The following is a 22,466-nucleotide window of genomic DNA, read 5'->3' as shown; positions in this document are numbered from 1 at the left end:
GTGGGCGCCGGCGGGCCCGGCCGGGGAGCAGCCCGCCGGTCACCGGTGCAGCGGGTGTGCCCGCGCCCTTCCGCCGCGGGGAGGGGGTGTGGGGGGGTGGCGGAATGTCGTCAGCCGCCGTGCGCCTTCGGCGGCGGCGTTCCGCCCGCTGTAATTGGCGTGAGGGGGTAACGAGGCCTCGAGGAGAGCGGGCGGCGGCACCCCGCTGCCGAGCGAGGTCCGCCGGGTGCTGTGAGGGAGCGTATTCCCTGGCTTTTTGGGGCCAAAAGCTGAGTAGGTTTTGCTGTCGGAAAAGGGGCAGAGGCCATCGGAGAGGAGAGAGGGCGAAGACCTTCATGCAGGCGGCAGATACGCGGCGCCCCATCGTCCAGGCGCCGTGCTGCTCCGGGTGGTGCCGGCCCGTGCCCCGCAGGTGATGTGAGGATGACCATGGCCCAGGCTGGAGCCGTCGTTGCAGCTGCCACGGGACTCCTCGTCTTCTTCCTGTACTCCTCCATCCACAAGGTCGAGGAGGGGCACCTGGCTGTCTATTACAGGTACTGTTCCCTGCCAGCGCCTCGAAGGCTTCCGTAGCCTTCCCTGGGTTTCTTTCTCTCAGCTGGGATTCACCCCTGGCCCCGGATCACCTCGGGAGGTGATCGCGCTCTCTCTGTTTCCCTCCAGGTTTTGCCCTGAGGTGGGCCGACTGCATTGTTTCTGCTCTCTGGCACCAGGAATGACATGGGCCTGGATAGCCTGGCTCTGGGCAAAACCATTATGAGTTTTGGTCTTTCTGAATCCTCAGCTACTTTTCCTCACACTCTTTTCTCCCTTTTTTCTGGGTCACAATTTGGATTTCAAAGCTTAGAGGACCAAAGCTTTTGGTCCGTCTAGTCTTTTCATGTCTGTTGATCTCTCCCTCTTACATTGAGGGCTGTCACGTCTGTCCCAAGCCTGTTGGCCAGCCAGAGAGCCCGCTTTGTTGTTGCTTTGAAATGGGTCTTCTCCCTGGCTCTGGGCTGAATTTCACCTGGGGCTCGTAGCTGCCCTGAATAGCATCTGTAGAGCAACTCGTTGTCAGTCCACAGCAGTGAGTGGTCACAGTCACTAAGTGAGACCTCTTGACTAGATTTGGCTTCAAATTTGAATAAAGGAACAGAGAAATTCAGCACCAACCTTTGTGCACATTTTGCCATTTCTGTTTTATTTCTGTCATGTCTTTTCTATCCTTTGCACTCACCACCATGGGCCAGTTTCCTTTGCACTGCTCTTCCCTTTTAATTACGAGTGTTCTGAACAGCACAGGCCCTCGCGGGATGCTGCAGGAGAGCTTACTGCACTACGAGGATCGATCACTTAGAGCTGTCCTCTGTCTCCTGTCTTTTAACAACCTGCCAGTCCTTGCAAGAGACTGCGGGTTTTCTTTGCACTTTGGGTAAGGGACTGTGCCGAATGCCTTGTGGAAATCCACACTGGCAGTATCACATCTAACTGCTGGATTTTTCCATGGTTACCAGTGAACTATTTAGAGAGGAAAATCTGTGTTCTTGGAGCTCTTTGCAATGTTGCAATGATGGAAGAATTTAGCAATATTTGTCTTCTCTAAAAGTTAACTGTTCACAGGACTGAAGCAAATGATTGTCAAGTTGCAGTAGGCAAGTTTCATATGCAGTCAGCCCTTTTGTAGGGGAATTGGTGGCAAATTTGGTGCGGGTGAGTAATGTAATTTGCACTGCCACAGCTGTGACTCCTGGCAGTTTGAATGAGAGCGAGCAAGTACAAAGTCAGCACTTACTATTTTCCAGTTGCTTGAGCCTTTTCCCCATTTTTCTCTTTCTCTCTCTCTGTAGGGGTGGTGCGTTGTTAACTAGTCCGAGTGGACCAGGCTACCACATCATGCTCCCGTTCATTACCACTTTCAAATCCGTGCAGGTTAGTATCCTCTCAGAAGAGGGTGAGTGGAAGCAGGTGTTGGTAGGGATATTGCTGGATGGGGGTGACTTGGGCAACTGGTGTTTGCAGAGGGGCTCGGTAGTGTGGTAGTCAGAGCAGCAGCCCCTAAGAAGCCCTTGGTTCCTTCTTCCTTAGGTGCCAGACCCATCTGTGCACTGGCACTTGTCCTTTTGGTGGAACCTCCACAACGTGCGTGTGTGTTGCTTGGGACAGGAGATGGCTTGCTCTGGGAGGACAGTCTGTATTTGTGGCCCTAATTGTTTCCCAGGAGAGCTGCGGGCCTTAGTGCCACAGAAGCTGAGAGTAGGGGGACATGAGCACAGCTGACTCTCTATCTCCCAAAAGGCTGTTGAAAAGAAGTCTGTCTTCTGCCCACACCTGCCAAAGTCAGCGAGGAGGTAGAGGACATGTTTTTGGCTCCATGTTCCTTGTTGTGAGAGTCTGGGCACAGCATGATCTTCCTGGAGAATGGAGTGGTTTTGTGAGCACTGGTTGTCTTTTTATTTCAGACCACATTGCAGACTGATGAAGTGAAAAATGTGCCTTGTGGGACAAGGTATGTTTTTCCTTTGTATTTCTTCTGGTGGTGAGCAGATGCACTCTATCATGTAGTTTGCTGCTAGTCGTTTACAGTGCTGTGACATAGAGGCTGAAAAGTAAAGACACATACCCTAAAATTAGTCCCAAACATAGACACACACATTATACTTGGAAATAATAGCACAGGAGGTATGGAAGGGAGGGCTCTTGCTTTCCCTGGTATTGATGTTCAGAGTGTATTTGCATTTATAGTGATATTCTCTTGATTTTTCTTGGTTTCTTCCCTTGATTATATCGATAGCTCGTTGCTTGTGCTTTGGTCTGCCCTCTGCTTTGTGGTGTTTCTAGACTGAATCTGGTGGCTAATACAAGTGCTGACCCCAGCAGGGGGCAAAAGTTAATGGTGAATGGGAATCCTCCTGATGGGAGATGGCTCATTTAAAAAAAAAACAGCTCAAGAAAATGAGTCTCCTGGAATCGTTGGGGCATTTTTTTGAATTGACATTTCACCTGATGTAAAGAAAGAGTGAGAAAGAATAAAGAAGAATCCTGTGCATGGGTGGCATCTGGCTGCTTCATAATTAAGCTGATCCTTTTGTCAGCAAAGATCTGTATAGTTTTAACAAGCACAGCAGTAACTGAAGGAGAAGGCTAGTTGTTGGGTTGCAGATCCTGTTGTGTTGGTTCACTCACAAGTTAAAGTGATGACCAAATCTGTTTCTTCAGGATAAAAACAAAAGTGATTCTCCTTGTCTTTTAGCTTTAGGGTACTCAACAATATTTTTTTTGGGGGGGGGGGTGGTGTTGTTTCTTTGTTTGTTTTTTTAAGTCACTATAACTTGAATGATGATGCTCAACAACCGTGTTGAAATTAAAAGTTGAATGTTAGTGATGATGTTAATGAGGTAGAGTTAATTTTGATTTGGTTTAGCCCTTATTGAAATGAGATCTTGGAATATTCCTATAGCAACTCATCAGACATCACTTGAGCTTAAATATTAACATGGAGTTTTTGTAGGCCATAGCTGGTTTTAGTCTTAGACCTCAAACCTCTTTCAGGAGTGTCTGTAAATAATGCTAGTGTTCAGTGCTGCAGCCAGGGCTTTGTGGTCAGATGAAGAGTCTTTAGGTCAAGTGAAGACTAATTGCAGGAGGGAGGAGTAAGTTAAAAGTTAAAGGCACAGTTAAAAATAAGTTATCAGAGCAGAGTTTTAGCAGCGTGTTTAATGGCAACTTTTAGCTCATACATAGCGTAAATAGGGGTAATACTTCACCTGCTGGATGTTGTAAAATGGCATCACGTCTCTGGGCCAGGGATGGTGTCCATCTGTCCTGCAAGCCTTCTCAACAGACCAAGCAAAGCTTTCCACTGAGGCTTAACCACTTTAGATGTACTAACAGTCAAAATTAAACTGTGCTGCTTTGACCCTGCTTGAGCAGGGAGGTTGGACAATACGACCTCCAGAGGTCCCTGCCAGCCTTGACCATTCTATGTGTCTGTGATTTAGGAGCTAAATATTCTGTTTAATTCTGTATAGTTAGTTCATTAAGTTCCTGTTACATTTTAGCATTGCAGGATTCAGTTGTGCAATACAGGTGGTTGTGAAGTTACAGGTAATAAACTTGCTTTAAAACACCAAACAGCTGGTGAAGCAGTTCTTAGTTAATAATTGAATACACTTCAGACCAAAGGTCCCAGTTGCTCTGTCCATTTTTAAGGTGTTACTGCAGGAGCCTTGACATTTGCTGCATTTGGAATCAAGGGCTGCAGCTGCTCCCTGCCAAAGCTTTGAATCCATGTTTCCATAATAAAACATTAGCTTATAATAACAAATGGATCAAATCTGAAATTTCACTCTCCTGGTTCAAAGTTCATTACAAGAATAGATACTAAACAGTTTCAATTTCAGTAATTGTTTATTAAACCATCAGATTCTCTTTCACCATATTCATATTCCTGTTCCCTGTATTCTCATCTCCATTGGGAAGCTTCTGAATGGCTGTGTGGGTGTCCCATCCCCAATTTCTGCCTTACCTGTTACATTTATACTTGACAGCATTAAGTGAATACATTAAATACAGATTTTAAAATACTTTGGCACCAGATGACTGTTTTTCATAAAACAGCTGTCACCTCAGAGACAAAAACCATTTCATTACAGCAGGTAGAATATGTATCTGCTCTAAGCTGTGAGTTGCCTCTTGTGTCTGACATTCCTGACTTTCCCCAACAAGAAAATGTGTGCACAGTTCCTTGGAAAGTTCAGCAATTTCCTCACAGTGGGTCTGCTGATCTCCAAAAACTGATGGAAAATCAGTTCAGTAAACTAGTTTTAGAAGAGCAAAGTATTCCAAAGGACTGACTCGAAGAATTAATCAAGAAGGAATGTACTCACGAGTGTATTAATTGTGGAATACAATAAATGGGTTGAAAATGGTGGTGTGCAAATATTGCATGAGAGAACTAGGTAAGTAGCGTTTTTCTTACAAACTTGACTGGAAAGAATCACGCTGAGTATTGTACAAGTTTTTACAATGCCAGGAAACAGTAAATAGCCAGGACGCTCAAGCATTAGATGTTTTATTTGCAAAGGTGTGAAAGTCGTCTTGTGTTCGTGCTACAGATTGTTGGCAGGAACACAAACAGAGCACTGGAGGAATACTGTTCTGGAACAGGACCCTGTTAGCCAGTCATGGAAAAATGTGTCACAAATATTGCAAGTGGATGTATTGCATTAATGCCTGTATCTCTAGACAGACCAGATCTGACCTTTAAGCCCAATTTTTATGTGCTCTGATTGCCTAATCTGGTCTGGTCTTGTTTGTGGTCAGCTCTAGCAATAAGCATTAAACCTTCAGCTTTTTTTACAGCCCCTGTTTTATGGCAACGTCCTTCAGTTTTTCCCTTGTCTTCTCCTGGCCTGGCATAGGCTAAAATCCTGAAATACATGAGGCTTTCTAAGGTCTGCTGAAACGCCTGCTAGTGAATGTCAGTCCCCTGTACACTTTCACCTTGTTAGGCACTATTGCTGCTTAAACTTCTCTGAGGTGCACGTAGTCTAGGTGTTTATCATCTTTTCAGACTTCCTCTGTGTTTCTTCTTGTTCCTCTCTCTCTGGCCAAAGAGCCTGCTCAACTCAGTGCTGCTCTGCCTGACCAGCCTCGTGAGCAGCTCTGTGGTGAGGACCTTGCGGGTGCGAGTAGCCCTTACAGAGGCTGCAAATGCCAGTGTTAGAAAGGCTGTAGAAACTGCTTTGGAGCGTTGCAGGCGCTGGGAATTTCCCCGTGGGAGTCACCCTACCTTGCATCTGTCAAGAAGCAGGCTTTGGCAAACGAGCATGTTTTGAGAATGGTAGTGGCTTGTTGAAGTGGAAAGAGCGCTGTCTGAGCCAGCGTTTAAGCCGCAGGTGCCAAAGGGCAAGTAAAACAGCTGTGGATGATGAGAGGATTTGTACAGTTCCAAGTCAACAAGGTGTGTGAATTGCCCCAAATTAGTGCATGATGCTCTGCCCAGGACAGCGTCTCCTGCACTCCAGGAGCTTGCTAACGTCTTCTGGATCACGCTGTTTGAGAGGAGGTCTTGTCTGAGATGCTCACTTTAAGATCAGAGTGTTACAGTTCAGTTTGCCTCCTGGGTTTACAGCAGCAGGTCCAGAGGGCTGTCCCCACTGCACAATGTGAAATGATGATGGCTCCAGCAGCTGGATAGATGAATGGAAAATGCAGCGTATGCTTTGTAGGCTTGGTTTAAGCTTAAGCCCTCAGTGGGGAAATAAATTGCCGTTGTATTTGGGCTCTGAGTGGCACTGGTTTCCTCAAAGCCTGGCCAACAGGACTGATATAATTCACGTATACCCCACCCTGTTGACCCACCCTGGTTAAGGTCCTTGGCAGGGTTGCTGTAGGTAGTGTTGGTTGAATCGGACGGGCAGCAGGCAGTCCTCTCTGGTCTGAGGTGCCAGACTTTCTTGGGGGGGGGGGGGGGGGTAATGAGGGGCTGTGGATGAGTCCTGTGTAGGAGACAGATTGTCTCAGGTGTTCTCTTTTTTCCTTAAAACTTCCTTGTAAAATTGAAATGCCAAAAGGACCCCAACATAAAGATGTGCAGTGGCGGAGATTCTGGTGGAAGAAGCCCACATGCTCTGCTTTGGTTCCTCACCAGGATATCTGGAAGATACCCCAAGATGGTAGCTGGGTTTCCTGGTGGAGATGTCATAAGGTGACTGGAACAAATCAGGAGGATGAGAGCAGGTTCGGAAGATCCTGAGGAATGCTGTTGGATGTCACTTGCAACAATAAATAGTCATTTTATTCGATGTGATGGGACATGTTGTAGAAAAACACATACACCGTACCGTTATAACTGCTTGTGCAGCCTGACCTACCTATAAAGGATCCATAAGCCTGTCTTATTTAAAAATAGTAATGGCTCTTAAGAGAGAGCCAGCAAGAATGCCCATGGCCTAAAGAGAAATCTTGAGTGAAAAAGAGATTAATACTCTTAATAGTAGTATCTCACTGGGAAATAAGTCTCTCTTTAGCCACAGATATCTTTTGTGCTGGCTTATCCCTTCCAGCAGACAAGTTCAGTCCATCACCGATGTTTTTAGCTTGTAGGTTGCCATGAAGCAGGCCTGTTTGCAGAGTGAACGCAGGCTGTGCCTGGGAGACCTTTTTCTAAAAGACGACAGACACAGGCAGGTTCAGGTGACTTTTCTGCAGATGTAGCTTTCAACTGCCAGAGATTAAGATCTGCAAAATAAGAAACCAGGTTTGTCATGGGGAATATGTTTGAGTTAAAATACCACAGAGACTTAAGTTTGGAAATGTGGGAGGTCCACTTCTGGGGATCAGCTGTCTTTAAACAGTTTCTGCTAAAGCTTCTCGTTTGTGATTTGCCTTTGCCCTGAAGACAAAAATCACAAGAGAAAAGTGCTTTTAAAATATACTCTCAAGAGACTTATGAGCTGTTGAAAATTAAGGGTTTTTTTCTTCACTGTAGAGTTTTTGCTTTTCTCCAGTGTCACAGGTATCCAGGGGTGGGCATGACCTGCTGAAAGCCACATCAGTAAGAGCAGAGGCTGGGATCAAGCCCTACCTCTGATTCTCTGTTTTCTCTGCCGGTCCAGCAGCACATGATCCCCTGGGGAGAGGACTGCCAGCAGGCTTCTTCCAGTGAGGTGTTTGGAGCTTCTTGACGGTGCACATGCCTGGGCGCATGTGCACGGTTGTGGTGTTTAACTATAGGGAGCTGTTTGCAATGTGACATTGAAGCAGGGATCATGAATTAAAGTCTGTTACATGCTTTGTTTCTTCCTTTCTAACAGAGGCCTTGTCAAGTTCCTGCTGGAGTTAGTAAAGACATGAACTTAAACTAAGGGTTTTTCTATTTCAAATCTATGTGCTGTCTAGAAGAGCTGCGGTGCATCTGCAGTTTGTCTCTGCTCTGCTGCTTGTGGGTGTCATCTGCTGTCTTTATTGCCTTACCTTCATCGTGCTGGACTCCTCCTTTCTGACAGTTGCAGCTACATTCCTGCTAAAAAATGTTTTCCTTTTGCTGGCTAAGTAGGAGATAACAAAGTGAAATGAAAGTGCTTTGCAGACTTGCTGGAGCATGCTTTTGATTTATGCAGAGAGAGGGACCAGTCTGTACATAGCTGGGGTTTGCTGCCATCTAATTGCAAAAAGCTCAACAAGTCAGAATTGTTCTGGGTAAGTTTAGTAGAATTTAGTAAAAGAGGGATGAAGACAACTTTGCTTTAAATGTGGACCACTGTTAGCAGTTGCAGTAATAATTCATGAATTCTCTTTTTCACTTACAGTGGTGGTGTTATGATCTACATTGACCGAATAGAAGTTGTGAATAAATTGGCACCATATGCAGGTATTTCCCGTCCTGTTTCAACAAGCAGTGCTGTGACTGTCTTCACTCATCCTGTAGCAGCTCTATCTTGGTTTGCAAGGCATCCGTTTTCTGTGTCTTGTTATCCTTATGGTTCCCAGTACTGTAGCACTTAGTTTCATGCATGTGTCTGAAAGCTTTTCGAAAAGCCACAGATTTTCAAAGTTGAAGAGAAATTCTAGGATTTCTTCTGCTCTGTATGTTTAGAAATGCGAAGGGTGCTCAAGCAATCCTATTTCTTGTTGCTGAAGGGGAGACCACCTGTGAAACTAAATAGGTGGGACAAGGCCCCCAGGTGCTTTCCAGCTCAGCTGCTGGGAAAATTACAAAGGCAAAGCCCTTGTAGGAGCCTCTTACCTTCTTGTTTCGCCAGCTGCTGAACCAAAGACCCAGACAGCTTTTTTTTTTCAGCACCATAGCTTAATGCAAAATGCTAGTGTTACTGAGGCATTGAAGAGGGAATTCATGTTATAATTGTGGGAATGATACTTGTTTTCTCTCTATAGTAGTATCTGCTCCTATGCATTCAGGTCCTGGACAGGCTTTACTGTTTCATTTGTTTATGCAGATCATAAAACAGGACTGTGCAGTATATCTTGCTGTAATTACTCTGCTCTTTGAAGTCGTAGAATCCCAGCAGTGCTGGTGGAGGGGACCTCTGCAGATATCTCCTCTGACCTCCCTCCCACTCACAGCAGGCTTCTCACTAGCAGCTGGGCAGGGCAGCTGTGATTTTGTCCAGCCAAGTCCTGAAAACTCCCAAGGATGGAGATCCCCCACTCACCTGTCCCAGTGCTGCACTACTTTCCTAATACTCTGAGCTTTTGTGGTTGTGGCATTGCAGAAAGCAGTATATGTCAGTGGTGACCTGTGATAATTTTCTTACTTCCTCAGTGTATGATATTGTGAGAAACTACACTGCAGACTACGATAAGACTTTGATCTTCAATAAAATTCATCATGAGCTGAATCAGTTCTGCAGTGCCCATACCCTGCAGGAAGTATACATTGAGCTGTTCGGTAAGTGGATGGCAGCTGGATGTACCTACCAAAGGCTGTGTAATCTCCCTCTTCTGCTGTGAAATGTGTTACAGCAAGCCCCTGTGAGCAAACAGCCACTGTGCTGGAGCTGCAGTCTAGAGTCCAGCTCCTGAGATATCCATATGCCATTTCCCATGTGACTTGACTCTTGAATGATTCACATTTCTTTGTCTTTCCACATCTGCATGTGGGAATTCGATTTCAGTCCTTTTCCACTTAGAACTGAATTCTGGACGCACAAAGTAGCCACTTTGCTGTCGTGCGTGCAGTCATGCCTGTTGCCTTCACTATGATGATGGTTTTGTCTTGTCTACTACTTTTAGGCCCCTGTTCTGTTGCTGAATTTACTTTTTTTACTTTAAAAGCTTCTTTCTGGCTGTATTTAGCAAGTGAGAGCAGGAAGGGACATGCTCTCAGTTCATTGCAATGCTCTAGTTTTTCACAAGGGGGTAGCAGTGGTTCAGGAATGAGCCAATCCAATGGTCTGCTTCTTGGTAGCTGCCTGTGCCCCCAAAGACATAACAGTATCATGTTCCTTCTTGAGTGACAGAGCAGGGGAAAACGGGTTTATGGAAGATAAAAGGTTGTCAGAGTTTTAATATTAAGAGACTGTAAATCTTTGAATGCTGTAGTCAAACTTGCCAAATATCTGTAGTCAGAGAGAAGTTTCCTGGCAGTACATGCAGCTTAATCCCTTCATAACTGGCCATTTCTGTGGAAGGATCTTCCTGGAGCTTGGAAGTGACACAATGCATTTTTTTTTAAGTAGCAGGTACTGGATCCTGCGGATTGCTAGAGATTTAAGGCAGAGCTTGCCACTGGCAGCAGGGTTGGTGTGGCTCTAGCTAGGAAGGGATAGACTTCTACCACAGGCTCTGGGTGCTTTTTCTTGCTGAGATGCTGAAAGCCATTTGCCCTTAGCTCACATACCATGAATTCATCAACAGCTGAACCTTTCTAGAGACACTAGTGTGTGACTCTCCATTCGTGAACAATTTCCAGAGGATATATGAAGGGAAACAATGTACTGAATGATCTCAAAAAGCACCTTTATCTTACACCATAGAGATACCTGCTCTTCAAGGACAGCTGACTCTCTGCCACACAAGCTGTAGGAGAAAAGATGGTAAGCTAAGTGGTCTCTTTCTTGTCCTCCAAACACAGATCAGATAGATGAGAATCTGAAGTTGGCCCTGCAGAAAGATCTCAATGTCATGGCACCAGGTCTCACTATCCAGGTAGGTTCATTCCATGACAAAGATTATTCTTTTTTCCACTTTGCATATGCTCACCTTTCACTAGATTAAGTTTCTTGCTTCTGTGTTCCACATAATGTGAAATAGTTGAGCCTTGAGTTGAGGTTTGTCAGCTGTCCAAATGACAATGACCACTTCTAAGTACTGGTTTTACGTTAGGGGAAGGCCTGCAGGATAGAGAAAAGGACCTTTTAGGCCACAGACCTTCAGGTATTGGATTTAATTTTCAAAGAGCAAGAAATAGTTTTTATTTAAACTGCCTTTGGCACCTCTGCAGAGCTGGGTGCTCGAGTGTGCTAGTGCAGTTCCTGCAGGTAATTGAGAAAGAAAAGAGATCTTCCTCTTTTCTGCGCTTGTGCCAGAGATAAGCAAAGATGTTATATCCCAAGTGATTTTCTGCTTATGCTTCATGTTAGAAAATCATGTTTAATCTTAGCTGGGCTACGGGATATACTGGCTTTTTGGCATGTTGAAGTTCAGGACAACGAACTGGGAAAATTATACCTTAGGCTCGCAAGGGCTAAGATGGAAATCTCTGGAGATTTCCACTGAAGGGATGAGTGACACCAAATCTGTTTTGCCATTCCTGTTGCCACATTTAGCTAGGCTGGCTGGCTGTGTGCAGGGAGGGGAAGCCTCACGCTGACAGCACGTGTAATGCTACCATAAATACTGTCTGCTTTTGCTCATTTGTGCATAAGCTAGCTCTGTTTTGATGAGGGTGAACCACAGGCAGTGTCCTACCACAAAGCAATTGAGATGGCACCACTCTTCCAAATATCTAAGTTAACTTGCCTTGTACATTGCAGAATGATTTCCTACAAAAATTCATCCTGAGTCAAAATTATCATCATAACATAAAGACCCTTTTTGATCTCAGGGTATGGAAGGACGTAAGCAAAACTCATGGCTCTTTGCTGGGAGGTGTTAACGACAGAGCTAAATCTGATCTTCAGTGTATGTTATCCCTTCTCAATTTGCCATGCTCAATCTTCACTGTTGGTCAAAAGTTGAAGGATATCCTGTCTGCATCAGCCCCGCCTGACCTCACCAGACCACCAGCTTGAAGAGGTCCCATAACTAGTGAGGAAAGTGGTTCATCTGTAGTACTTAAGAGACGGTGTGATCCTGCCCTTCTGTCCCTGTTGTTCCCTTTCAAAACAGAGCTGCACTCTTGTCTCCAGTGAAAATGTGCCTTAGCATAAAACTCTGCTGTGTTGCTGTGTCTCTTGTCAGGAAATACCCTGCTCCATCGGTGAAGAGCTGAGCTTTCTTTAAACTCTACACATGCAGCTATGTAACCCAGATTAACTTAACTGTACCTAGAATTGAATTGGTTTTTGAGCTCTAAGGGAAATAATTCTGTATTTGGGCATAGTGCTTTCCTCTTGAAGAGCATGTTTGCATGCATGAGTACTTCAGAGATCACTGACAATTCATTTTGGAAAGAAGTGACACAGAAAACAATTATTGAAAAGATGCTATTAGAGGAAATTAACAGCATTTTTTTTCCTAGGTTTATTAAAACTGTTTAGTGTATATGAACCCTTCACAAGCCCTCCACGTTGCCTGATATAAAACTTTCTTTCCTAACTGTCATGGTGGCCACAGCCTGAAGAGAAGTGGAGGCCAGTGGACAGTAAGAAGTGTCGTAGGGGAGTCTCCTGCACTTTCCCCCAGTGAAAGCAGCACACCCTGGGGCTTGTCTCAAGTGTCTGGACAGAAACACACACATCCCGGGAAACAAACCTGAGAAACTGGAAATCCATGCACGTTTGCAGTCCTGGGGCCTGGTGGGATAGCTCATGTGAGTGCTGTGCTGCTGTGGATGTGTACAGGCTCTCTAGGGAAGACAGGCTGAGAAGGTGAGGCAGCAGGGTTGTACTGTCTGCAAAGGACTGGATCAAATCATGTGGAGCTTTGATTTGGGATGGGCGATGAACAGCTGAGATAAGAGCCAGTATAGGTAAGAATCAGACCAACTTGGAGAACCACGTGATCCTTGTCTGCTGCAGACCACCCAGTTAGTAAGATGAAGTAGGTAAAGCTGCCTGTAGAAGACCAGAGGAAGCCTCATGATTACAGACCCTAGTTCTCATGGCGGTCTCTGATCACCTCAGTGTCTGTTGGAAGGGCAATAGGGCTGGGTGCAAGCCATGCTGGACGTTTCTGAAGGGTGTTGAACACAGGTTTTGGCACTGGTGAGTAAAGCTAACTGAGAGAGGTGCTCTGCTGGACCGTTTAGAAACAAGGAAGAACTGTTTGAGAGGTGAAGTCTGATAGTAGTGTGAGCTGTAGCAGCTGTAAGATGGTGAGTTCAAGGTCCTCGGAGGAGTGAGGTGAACAGGGGAATTATGGGCCTGGGCTTAAGGAGGACAGAACTCGGTTTGTGTGAGATGTGCCTGGCAGGGTCCTGTGGGAGACTGCCATGGTCAGCAAAGGAGGCCAGCAGGCCCCACTTTATTGCCAAGGACATTCCAAAGCATGGAAAGTCAAGCAGGTGAGACAGACAGGAGTCTGGCGTGGATGAGCAAGGAGCTCGTGACTGAGCTGGAAAGCAAAAAGGAAACTCACAAAACATGGAGAAGGGATAGATGAGCTGAGAGAAATAAGGCTGGTTGAACTGAGAGCGCAGGGACAGAGTTAGGAAAACCAAAGCTCAGCTGGACTTGGACGTAATAATGGCTGTGAAGGGCAACATAGAGGGCCTCTGAGGTGCATCCACAGCAAAATGAAGGCCAAGGAAGCTGTGGAGCAGGGGACATAGTGACCAAGGATGTGGAAAATGCTGAAGTACTCAACACCTTCCTTCACTTCTTTCTGGCAAGGTCTGCCCTGGGGCCTCCCCGTTCCTTACCCTAGCACCAGAGTCTGCAGAGGTGAAGTATTACCCACAGTGGAGGACAACTGAGCAGGTGGACACACAAGTCTGTGGAACCAGGTGGGATACATCCCAGGGTGCTGAGCTGCTGGCCCACACCATTGTGAAGCCACTCTCTTATCTTTGAAAGATGGCAGTGGTCAGGGGAGGTCCCTAATAACTGGAAATAGGCAAATGCCACACCCATATTCAAGGAGGAGGATCAACAGGAGAGGAGAAGTACCATACCAGCAGCCTATTCCCATTCTCTGCAATATTTACATTGCCATCTCAGTGGCTTTCAGCTGCACTCTCCAGTTTGTTGGTATCCCTTTTACTGGGTTCCCCACATGGGAATAAAAATTGCCTTCAGCCTGCTGCTGAGCCTTTGCCAGCGCAGCTCAGGATGTGGCTGGACTTCATGGCCACAGGGAAGAGACACTGTCATATAGTCAACTTGTCTTTTGATTCCTTCATGCTCTTTTTTGCAAAGCTGTTGCTCAGCCAGTTAGTCCCAGCATCTCCCAATGCCTTAACATTTGATTATTAACAATATTGACAGTGTACAGCAGTGTCTCCATCTAGTAGATCAAGTAGATTTCACCATGAAATAGATTGAGCCATTGGCTTGAAAAAGAAGCAGCTAGTGGAGGTTTTCAAAGACCTGGCAGCTTTCCTGATTACAAAGGAATCTTTGCCCATGTTGGAAAAGCCATGCTTCTGGAAACTGATCTTTGGTTTGGTGCAGGGGGTATTGTAGAGTTAGAAAGGATATCCCCCTGTATGCCCTGCAGTAGCTGGTAAGGTGAGCTTTCTGCATGCGGTACCTTTCTAGGGACTTGGAGAGACTTTGCTCCTGGTAGGAGCTTAGAAAAATCCTTTCACTGAAGAATGTTCTGGTCTGATGTCCCATAAATCTGCTTTCTTTGCTTGTTCAGAGAAGCAGCAGAATTGTGGTTGTTAGGCCTGGAGAAGAGAAGGCTCCAGGGAGACCTTATTGTGGCCTTTCAATATGTGAAGAGGGCTTATAAAAAAGGCAGAGAAAGACTTTTTACCAAGGTCTGTAGTGGCAGGACAAGGGACAACAGTTTTAAACTGAAAGAGGGTAGGTTTAGATTGGATATAAGGAAGAAATGTTGTATGGTAAGGGTGGTGAGACACTGGAACAGGTTGCCCAGAGAAGTTGTGGATGCCCCATCATTGGAAGTGTTCTAGGTCAGGTTGGACAGGGCTTTGAGCTACCTGCCCGTGGCAGGAGGGGATTGGACTGTATGACCTTAGCAGATCCCTTCCAACCCAAACCATTCTGTGATTCCCAAGTGTCCTGCTTTGATGACAGGCTGGCTCCTTCTCCCCAGGCATGGTGTTTGCTGGGACCAGGGTGCCTGTCACATGGAAACGGTTCTCTTTTCTCACTGCATATAAAGACTTGCCTGGATGTGTCCGTATCCCATTCCCCTCTGTGGAAGCCCCTTGGTTCTTCGCAGACTTACCCCAGAGAGAAGCAGCAGGTTCAGCACTGTATCTACAGTGAAGATGGAGCAGGAGGGCTGTGAAGCAATTGTACAGCCGTGGACTGTGAATCTGCATCTCCCAAAGCTCACTGATGAGCCACACAACATGCCAACTGAACAGCAGTAGCTCCTGGTCCAGCCTCTGAAGGTGTTTCCCTCATGTTTCAGAGAGAGTCCTCTGCAGAGCAGTTTAGCATCTGTCTCTGGCACATATCTGAGTTGTGGAGTCAGCATCACCATGAACATCACTCCTGATGATCCACAGTTGCAAACAACAGCTGCCACCTGTGCCCTGCTGCTCTCCCCTGTCTTCATCGCTATGTCTCTCATTACATGGTCGGTTTTCCAAGCTTTTCTCTTGGAAATCCATTCCTGAGCTTGTAGCCCTGCCTCTTTTGTAAGTCTTGCTCCTGTGATTTAATTTTATTGGGTTGTGAGCCCCTTTCTTGAGCAGTACTTTGGGGAGCATTGTCTGGTGATGTTTGAAGGGTGTTTGGAGTCAAGAACTAAGCTTCTTTTAACAAAGGTGGTGGACCTCTTTAGCATCTACTGCACAGGTCTTACTTGATCATTTAGGTGCCATTAAAGGTGCAGACAGCAAATACATGTCAGGTACCTCTGTGAGAGTGGCTGTGCTCAGCTGTGTTGTACAAGAGGATTGGGAACTATTATGTGTGGTCTTGGATCAATGTGGAAACATCCCGAGCACTACAGCTAGTTTTGCAAAAACATGTCTTAGTTATGCAGCTCACATCAAAATGTTTAATTTAAAATGCACCCATTTATTTTTTTCATAGGCTGTGCGTGTTACAAAACCCAAAATCCCAGAAGCTATCCGAAGAAATTTTGAGCTAATGTGAGTAGCTGTACATAAAATTGTATTAATTGGTTTTGAGGGTCCAGCACGGGCATAATGCTATTAGAAAGCTCTTATCTGGTGCTCAGAAGGTGAGAGGTGGGCTCTAGTAAGTGTGTGCTTGGCTAGGTGCACTTGTGCATTCTGTTTCTCCATTTCCATAGCTCTTTCACCTTGAAGCCTTTCAGTCCTTCACAAAGATGGTTCTTAGCATGTACAGTCTGTATCAAGGCTATGTTCCTACTTCTTGATGTAAAAGCAACACTGATGTGCTATAGAGAACCTGTAGAAGACTCATAAACTGAATTCAGGGCTCAGGGGTCTTGAAGTCTCACCCATAAGCTCACCTCCAGCAAACTCAGAGAATTGCACAGATTTTAGTCTGGTATGTACCTATGGAGATCTCCAGTCCAAGTCCTTTCCCAAAGCAGGGCCAGCGCCACAGCTGCAGTGGGTCGCTGGGGACTGAGTCTGGGTGAGTCGGGGCATCCCCAGGGATGGGGATCCCCCACTGCTCAGGGCCCTGTCCCTGGGACACCCAGCTTGCACAGGGACGGGCTGTTTCCTTGGGGCCAGACAGGGTTTCCTGTGCTGCAGCTGTGCCGGTGCCTCTGGGGCCCTTGCTGTGCCCCTCCAAGCAGAGTCTGGCCCCGGCATCTCCAGGACCCCGTTGGGCAGGGGGAGACGTTGGATCCCCCTTCACCTCCTTGTCTCTGTCTGAGCAAGTGCAGCTCCCGCAGCCTCTCCTCATATGCCCTGGCCTCCACCCCACATCTGCAGTAGCCTTGCACTGGACTCACTCCTCATCCTGAGGGCCTCAAACTGTATATAGCATCCAGATGTGGCCTCACCAGTGCCAGATAGAAAGGGGGAATAATCCCTTCCTTTGACCTGCTGGCTACACTTGTGCTCATACAGCTGAAGACAGAACTAGTTCTCACAGCTGTGAGGACATGATGCTGGCAACTGGTCAGCTTCTTGTCCCCTGGTCTCTCATGCCCTGGTTTGCAGAGCTGCTCCCCAGCACCGTTTCCCTGTGATATCATTTCTCACCCTGCAGGGAGGCTGAGAAGACCAAGCTGCTTATAGCAGCCCAGAAGCAGAAGGTAGTAGAGAAGGAGGCGGAGACAGACCGGAAGAAAGCGCTTATTGGTATGTCACCAGTTGGGAGTACTAGTGGATGGGGTCCAGATTGAATTTCCATTCCTCCATCCCCCTGTAAGCCAAGGTAGGACATTGTCTTGCATGACTGACAGCTCCTTCAAGGAGGCATGGCCAGGCTGCACCAACAGTCATTTAGAAAATATGAGTGTTTGCATTGCTGTATCTACATCCCACCTCCCTCCCCATAGCAGCAGAGCAGTGAACACCTCTGTCCTACAGCGGGGCTTCTGCTACAGCAGGCCAAGAGGTAACAGCTCTGCCAGAAAAACTGCTTGGGCTTGAAGCTATGTGTCCCTGTGCCAGGGGGACTCACACTTGTAAAAGAGTGCAACTCTAGAAACATCAGGACTGTGTTTTTTTTCTGTAACTGTATTGCTTGGAATACAAACTGGCACTGTAGGATCTGAGCAGAAAGGGAGGCAGCAGAGAGCAAACTGCTTATGTGGCAGATTCTGTGACCAGGTGCTGGGGTCAGGATGCTGATGCTCAAGCCCTGGGAAGTGAATGTCTGAGCTGAGCCTATTGTGATTGCAGAGGCAGAGAAGGCTGCTCAGGTGGCGAGGATTCACTATCAACAGAAGATTATGGAGAAGGAAACAGAGAAGCGAATTTCTGAGATTGAAGGTAACTGTGCTGCTGGGCTCATCTTCCAGCTAAAGGTGGTGACAGGTAGAGGAACCTCAGAACTGGGCTCACAGGCATTGTCATCCTGCAAAAATAATAAAGGGTACAGTAGCATAAGGTTATGCACTGGGGTCATTCCTCCCCTTTGCAGGTACCTCTCCAAGAAGCCAGCAGTGCAGGTATGTGGCCAGCCAAGCTGTGTCGTGGGCACACCTGGGTCAGCTTATCCCCATGCAACAAAGGCTCAGGTGTTTGATATGATGGGGCTATTCACTTGCTAATGCTTCTTCTCCTGTCTGGCCTCTGTTGCTGTGTTAGATGCTGCATTCCTAGCAAGAGAGAGAGCAAAAGCTGATGCGGAGTACTACACTGCTCGGAAGCTGGCTGATTCCAACAAGGTGAGGATTTCTTTCCTCTTTTTCTCTGCACAGGAGATCAGGTTCAGGTGGGCAGCACTGGAAAAACACTTGATTTAACAGCCCACATCCCAGGAAGCAGCTGCCTGAGATGAAGTCTAATGATGTGGGGCCCAGAAGGTTGGCTCTTACAGTCTCTGGTTTCTCTTTTTGTAGCTGAAACTTACCCCTGAGTATCTGGAACTAATGAAATATCAAGCAATAGCTGCAAACAGCAAGCTGTATTTTGGTGACCGCATCCCTAACGTGTTTCTGGATTCCTGTGCCTTCCAGCAAGCTAATCTGAGGACTGCACAAGAAACCAGCCTTCCTTCACAGGAGGCCCCGGAGACCTCTGGAGAAGGCCACCTCAGAGCAAAGGAAAGCACTGGCTGACAGAGGTAGAAAGATACCTGGTATAGCTCAACAGTTAGCCCAGCTGTGAATGGGGATGTTGCCCTGTGCTGGTGGGGCGGATGCAGCGCATGCATGGACATCTTGTGTATAGGTGGCAGTTGGGTTGATTTTCTTCTAGCAACACATTGCAAGTGCTCTGCCTCTTCCGTTTCTTCCCCTATTAAATTGGTGCTTCCAAATGAGGGATAATCCTGTATTAACATACCTATACTGGAATATTAAAAGACAGACACCAGGAAAGCCTTCCTGCAGTAGGTGCAATTATTTAGCAAGCATTGCTCTGGAGGTAGGAGATGTGGCTTTGAGCGCTATGTTACCGCACACTGGCTGTTCCCCAGTGCTCCTTGCTGAGGCCGAGCGAAGAGGTTTCCTTTGTCCTGCTGATGAAGCTTTGCTTTGTGGACTCCGAGGCAGGTTTCTACTGGTGTGATCTAACTCTTCTCAAGGACTTCAGTGGAGTGGGCTCTCCTTGGCCAGCACAGGCTGCATGTTCCTGCTCAGGACAAGGCCTAGTGACAGGACAAGTGGTTTGGTGTGGAATAGGTTATTTGAATAGGATCTGCATAGCCATAATCTTCTTTCCTGTAGGCAGTGGCACTTCAATAACAACTTGGAGCAAGCAATCTCTAACAGGCTTCTGTAACTCCTCCTTTCCAAGCAAGAGTCTCATGCTGGCAGCCCATGACTGACTGTAGTATGTTTCAGCTGGGTGGCTGCGTCTCACCTTGCACCCTAGACCAGATTTCAGAGTGCATGGAGCACCTCCAGGCAGCTGGTAGCAGAGCTGGGAAATGTTTGCTCAGACCCCAGTGTCCCTGTAGGTCTTTTCACCAGGGAAAGGGGGCTGAATTTCCACTGCTCTGCCTTGCTGGCAAAGTGAAGGGGAAGACAAGAGTGAAGAGACCCTGCTCTGCAGCAGATCAGATGTTTGACACCTCGCCTGCAAAGTAGGTGAGGCATCACTGCTCCCCAGTGTGAAATCCACCACTCCAGGAAGAGGTGGGACCTGCCTCATGTGTCCTTGAACAGTTGCGGTGGGGAGTCTCACGCTGGTCCTCTTATCACTGGCCAGGCTTTGCTGCATCACAGGGCTTTTAACTCAGGAGCAGTACTGGCAGGAGGATCTTTTCTCCTGGTGTGTGTTGTAATACATCCAACCCCTGCTCCCTGTGTGCTACTGCAGAGCGAGACAAAGAGATGTGTTCCGGGGGGGAAATCTGCTGGTACGATCTGCTTTCCTCTTCTCCCCTCTCCTCCCCTTTGCCTGCGAGGACGTGCTTGTTTCTAGGACCTGTTTCTCGTGTTCTGCGGTGATACCAGAAGACAATGACTGGGGAAGCAACTGGAAAGAGCTTGAGCTGGATGCATTGCCTGCGTCTGAACCTACCATATGTTCAGAGACTGCCTCTCCTCTGCCAGCCTGGGATATCTATACATTCATCCTGCTTTCCTATCCCCTCAGGTGCAGCCATATGCAGTGCCTCAGCCCTGGCGCAGTTCACCAGACGGGTCCGTTGGTGGTGATGGGCTGGTTGGTGCTGGTGTTATCTTCTGTCCATGGCATCATCTGCAGCCTTGTGGCAAGGGGAGGAACATTCTGGGCTTTTGCCTTGGTGAAACATTCAACCCAAAATGAATGGCCTGAACTTCACCTCTGCTAATGATTGCCCCAAATGAGTTGTGTGGGCTTCAGGCTTTCCAGTGCTGTTTTCCTATCCTGTGTGGCTTGACTCGGAAGATGGCAGTGTCTCTCCTCAAGGAAGTCTGGTAACATATGGTGCCTTACGCTGTCTCACCTCCTGCTCTGGCTGCCTCTCCATCTCTGGGTCAGAGCAGGGATGCATTGAACCTGCCTCTTCTGCTGCCACTGCTGGCCAGCTTGGGTAATACATGACTGTGGGACTTCGCAGCAGTTTCAGATAGCCTGTCTTTCCTCTCTCTGTCTGCAAACTCCTAGGGCCCTGTTGGTGCTCTGCTCCAAGATACCAGCTCTTCTTCAAACCCAGCCACAGGAGGAGCCAGGGACCAGGACCTTGCCCCAGTGAGAGGCCAGCTGAAGGAGCTGAGCACCAATCCCAGCTTCCAGGGAGGTTATGCATGAGCATGCTTCCTTGTGCTCTGAGGGTGGGAGGAAGGGTACTGCTGTCACCAGGAGGAGAGGTTTCTCTGGTTTTCGCTGTACACACCTGGTGCACAGGGATTCTGGCACAGCCATGTGCCTTGCAGGTCCCAGCCTGGGGAGTGCTGAGCTGAGGTTTTGCATTGGGGGCTCATGTCTTCACCTGCCAAAGGCTTGGGCAAACAGTACCCTCCTGGTGCAGAGCAGCCTTTGAAGGATGCTGATGGGCAGAGGAGCAGGAAGGGTGTCTGTATGTCACAGCGGAAGGCAGCTCAGCCAGCTGGAGCCCATGGCTAATGGCAGGAGAGCAGTGGGCAGCCACAGCATTGGCCCCACCAGACCCTGCAGTGCCCCCCCCAGGGGAAGGGTACCAGGGCAGAGAGGGCATGGCAGCATATTTTGTAGTTGTGGTGTTCAAAATGTCTGCTGGAAGTACTTTTGACTTGCCAGGTCCCCTTTTTCCTGTGGGAGGGGTGAGTTGCATCTCTTTGACCCTCCACCTCCTTGGTGTTGCTGGCTTGCAGCAGGCGCTTTGCAGCAGAAACACGGCCTATCCTCGCTCCAGCAGCAGCCAGTTTGGTTGAATTTTGAGACAAAGGCAGGGTTTTTAGAACAGAAGCACTGCTGGATGTGATGTCAGCTTGTCTCCATGTATGCACTGGGGTTGGGCACTACCCAGTGCTTGCATAAAACCCTGGGCATCAGGCTGTGTGGACAGGGTGGATTCTGCCAGCCTGCAGATGACAAGAAGGAAGGGCATGAGGGGAACCACTAGAAGCAATAACCAGGCAGCTCACAGCTTGCGTGCAGTGATCAGGGTGAGATCCCAGTGCAGGGAGCAGGAAAGCCATCCAGGCCGGAATTCTTCCCTTTGAATCTGAGCCTTGCTGGGCAGCCAGGTAGATTTGCCGTTAAATGCTGTTAAATTTGCTGGCTAAATGTCATCCTCCTCTGGTTGGGTATGCATCAGCCACCTCCTACCTGTGTGGTCTGAGGGACACTGGGGGATGCTCCTGCAGTTTGAAGTCCTGCAGCAACATGTGCATGATTCTCAGTGCCTTCTGCAAAAGCCTCCTCCATCCCTCTCTGCTTCCCCAGCCACCACTTCAGAAGCCTGAGCAGGTGTACAAGAGGAGGGAATCACCATGGCTTTAATACCCTAGTCTGGGCTTTGCTTCTCTGAGCTGGGAGCTGTAGCGCAGGAACATGGGTGCAACCAGGAATGTGGGATTGAAGTGGGGTTTTTTTCTCCATTCAAAAGGCTGGTGTGGTCCTGTGACTAAGGGGTCTGCCACTGGATCCGCACCTTCTTCAAGGAAACAGAATACGTATGTTTGAGTTTACATGCACAGTGTTAAGTTCTTTTGATAAAGCAGAATAAAATTATTTTGTTACCATTTCCTTGGTGGCTTTATGCATCCTAGGGCTGGTGTCACTGTAGGCAGGTGGAGGGGGGGCATCTATGCCTCTCACCCTGCAGTAACGCTGCGTCTAGTTGTGTGTCCCCAGCTGCGGTGACTGCCACCCTAAGAGCCCCGTAAGCAGCCTGGGCTCAAAGAAAACCACATGATGGTGCTGAGCAGCAGGGGCAGCACATAGTGTTCTGCTCTGTTTCTGCTGTCATCCTCTGAAGCTCATGGTGGGAAGGGAGCCCTGTTGGCCCTTGGGCCCCCACCGTAGCTGCCCTGTTAATTCGCACGCTGCCAGTGCAGGAGCGTGTCCCAAGCAGGCATGGCTGCTCTGGGCCAGCAGTGTCCCTGGGGACTGTGGACGGGTCCCTGAGCACTGATGTCACCCGCAAGCATGAATGCTTGTCTTGGACCAGGATGATGGGAGCTGAGCTGGT

General features: G+C 47.8%; 1 protein-coding gene across 4 annotated transcripts; it reads left to right on the top strand.

Annotated features, from left to right (window-relative positions):
• The first annotated feature begins 94 nt into the window (after positions 1–94).
• On the top strand, positions 95–22,011 carry ERLIN1 (ER lipid raft associated 1). 4 transcript variants are annotated; one of them, XM_075025486.1, is made up of 12 exons: positions 95–536; positions 1,830–1,911; positions 2,442–2,488; positions 8,295–8,356; positions 9,269–9,394; positions 10,580–10,653; positions 15,843–15,901; positions 16,962–17,053; positions 17,600–17,689; positions 18,008–18,087; positions 18,262–18,485; positions 19,964–22,011. In XM_075025486.1, exons 1-11 carry the CDS (start codon positions 424–426, stop codon positions 18,478–18,480), a joined length of 1,044 nt encoding a protein of 347 aa, XP_074881587.1. In that variant the 5' UTR covers positions 95–423; the 3' UTR covers positions 18,481–18,485; positions 19,964–22,011. The 4 variants fall into 4 exon arrangements, with proteins under 4 accessions (XP_074881587.1, XP_074881586.1, XP_074881588.1 ...); XM_075025485.1 differs by lacking the exon at positions 19,964–22,011 and having other exon boundaries at positions 96–536; positions 18,262–18,741; XM_075025487.1 differs by lacking the exons at positions 95–536; positions 19,964–22,011 and adding an exon at positions 7,083–8,184 and having other exon boundaries at positions 18,262–18,741.
• The last annotated feature ends 455 nt before the right edge of the window (positions 22,012–22,466 follow it).

This window comes from Buteo buteo, chromosome 4 (assembly GCF_964188355.1).
Source record: "Buteo buteo chromosome 4, bButBut1.hap1.1, whole genome shotgun sequence".
Taxonomy (NCBI): Eukaryota; Metazoa; Chordata; class Aves; order Accipitriformes; family Accipitridae; genus Buteo; species Buteo buteo.
This window is presented reverse-complemented; position numbering and strand designations above follow the sequence as displayed.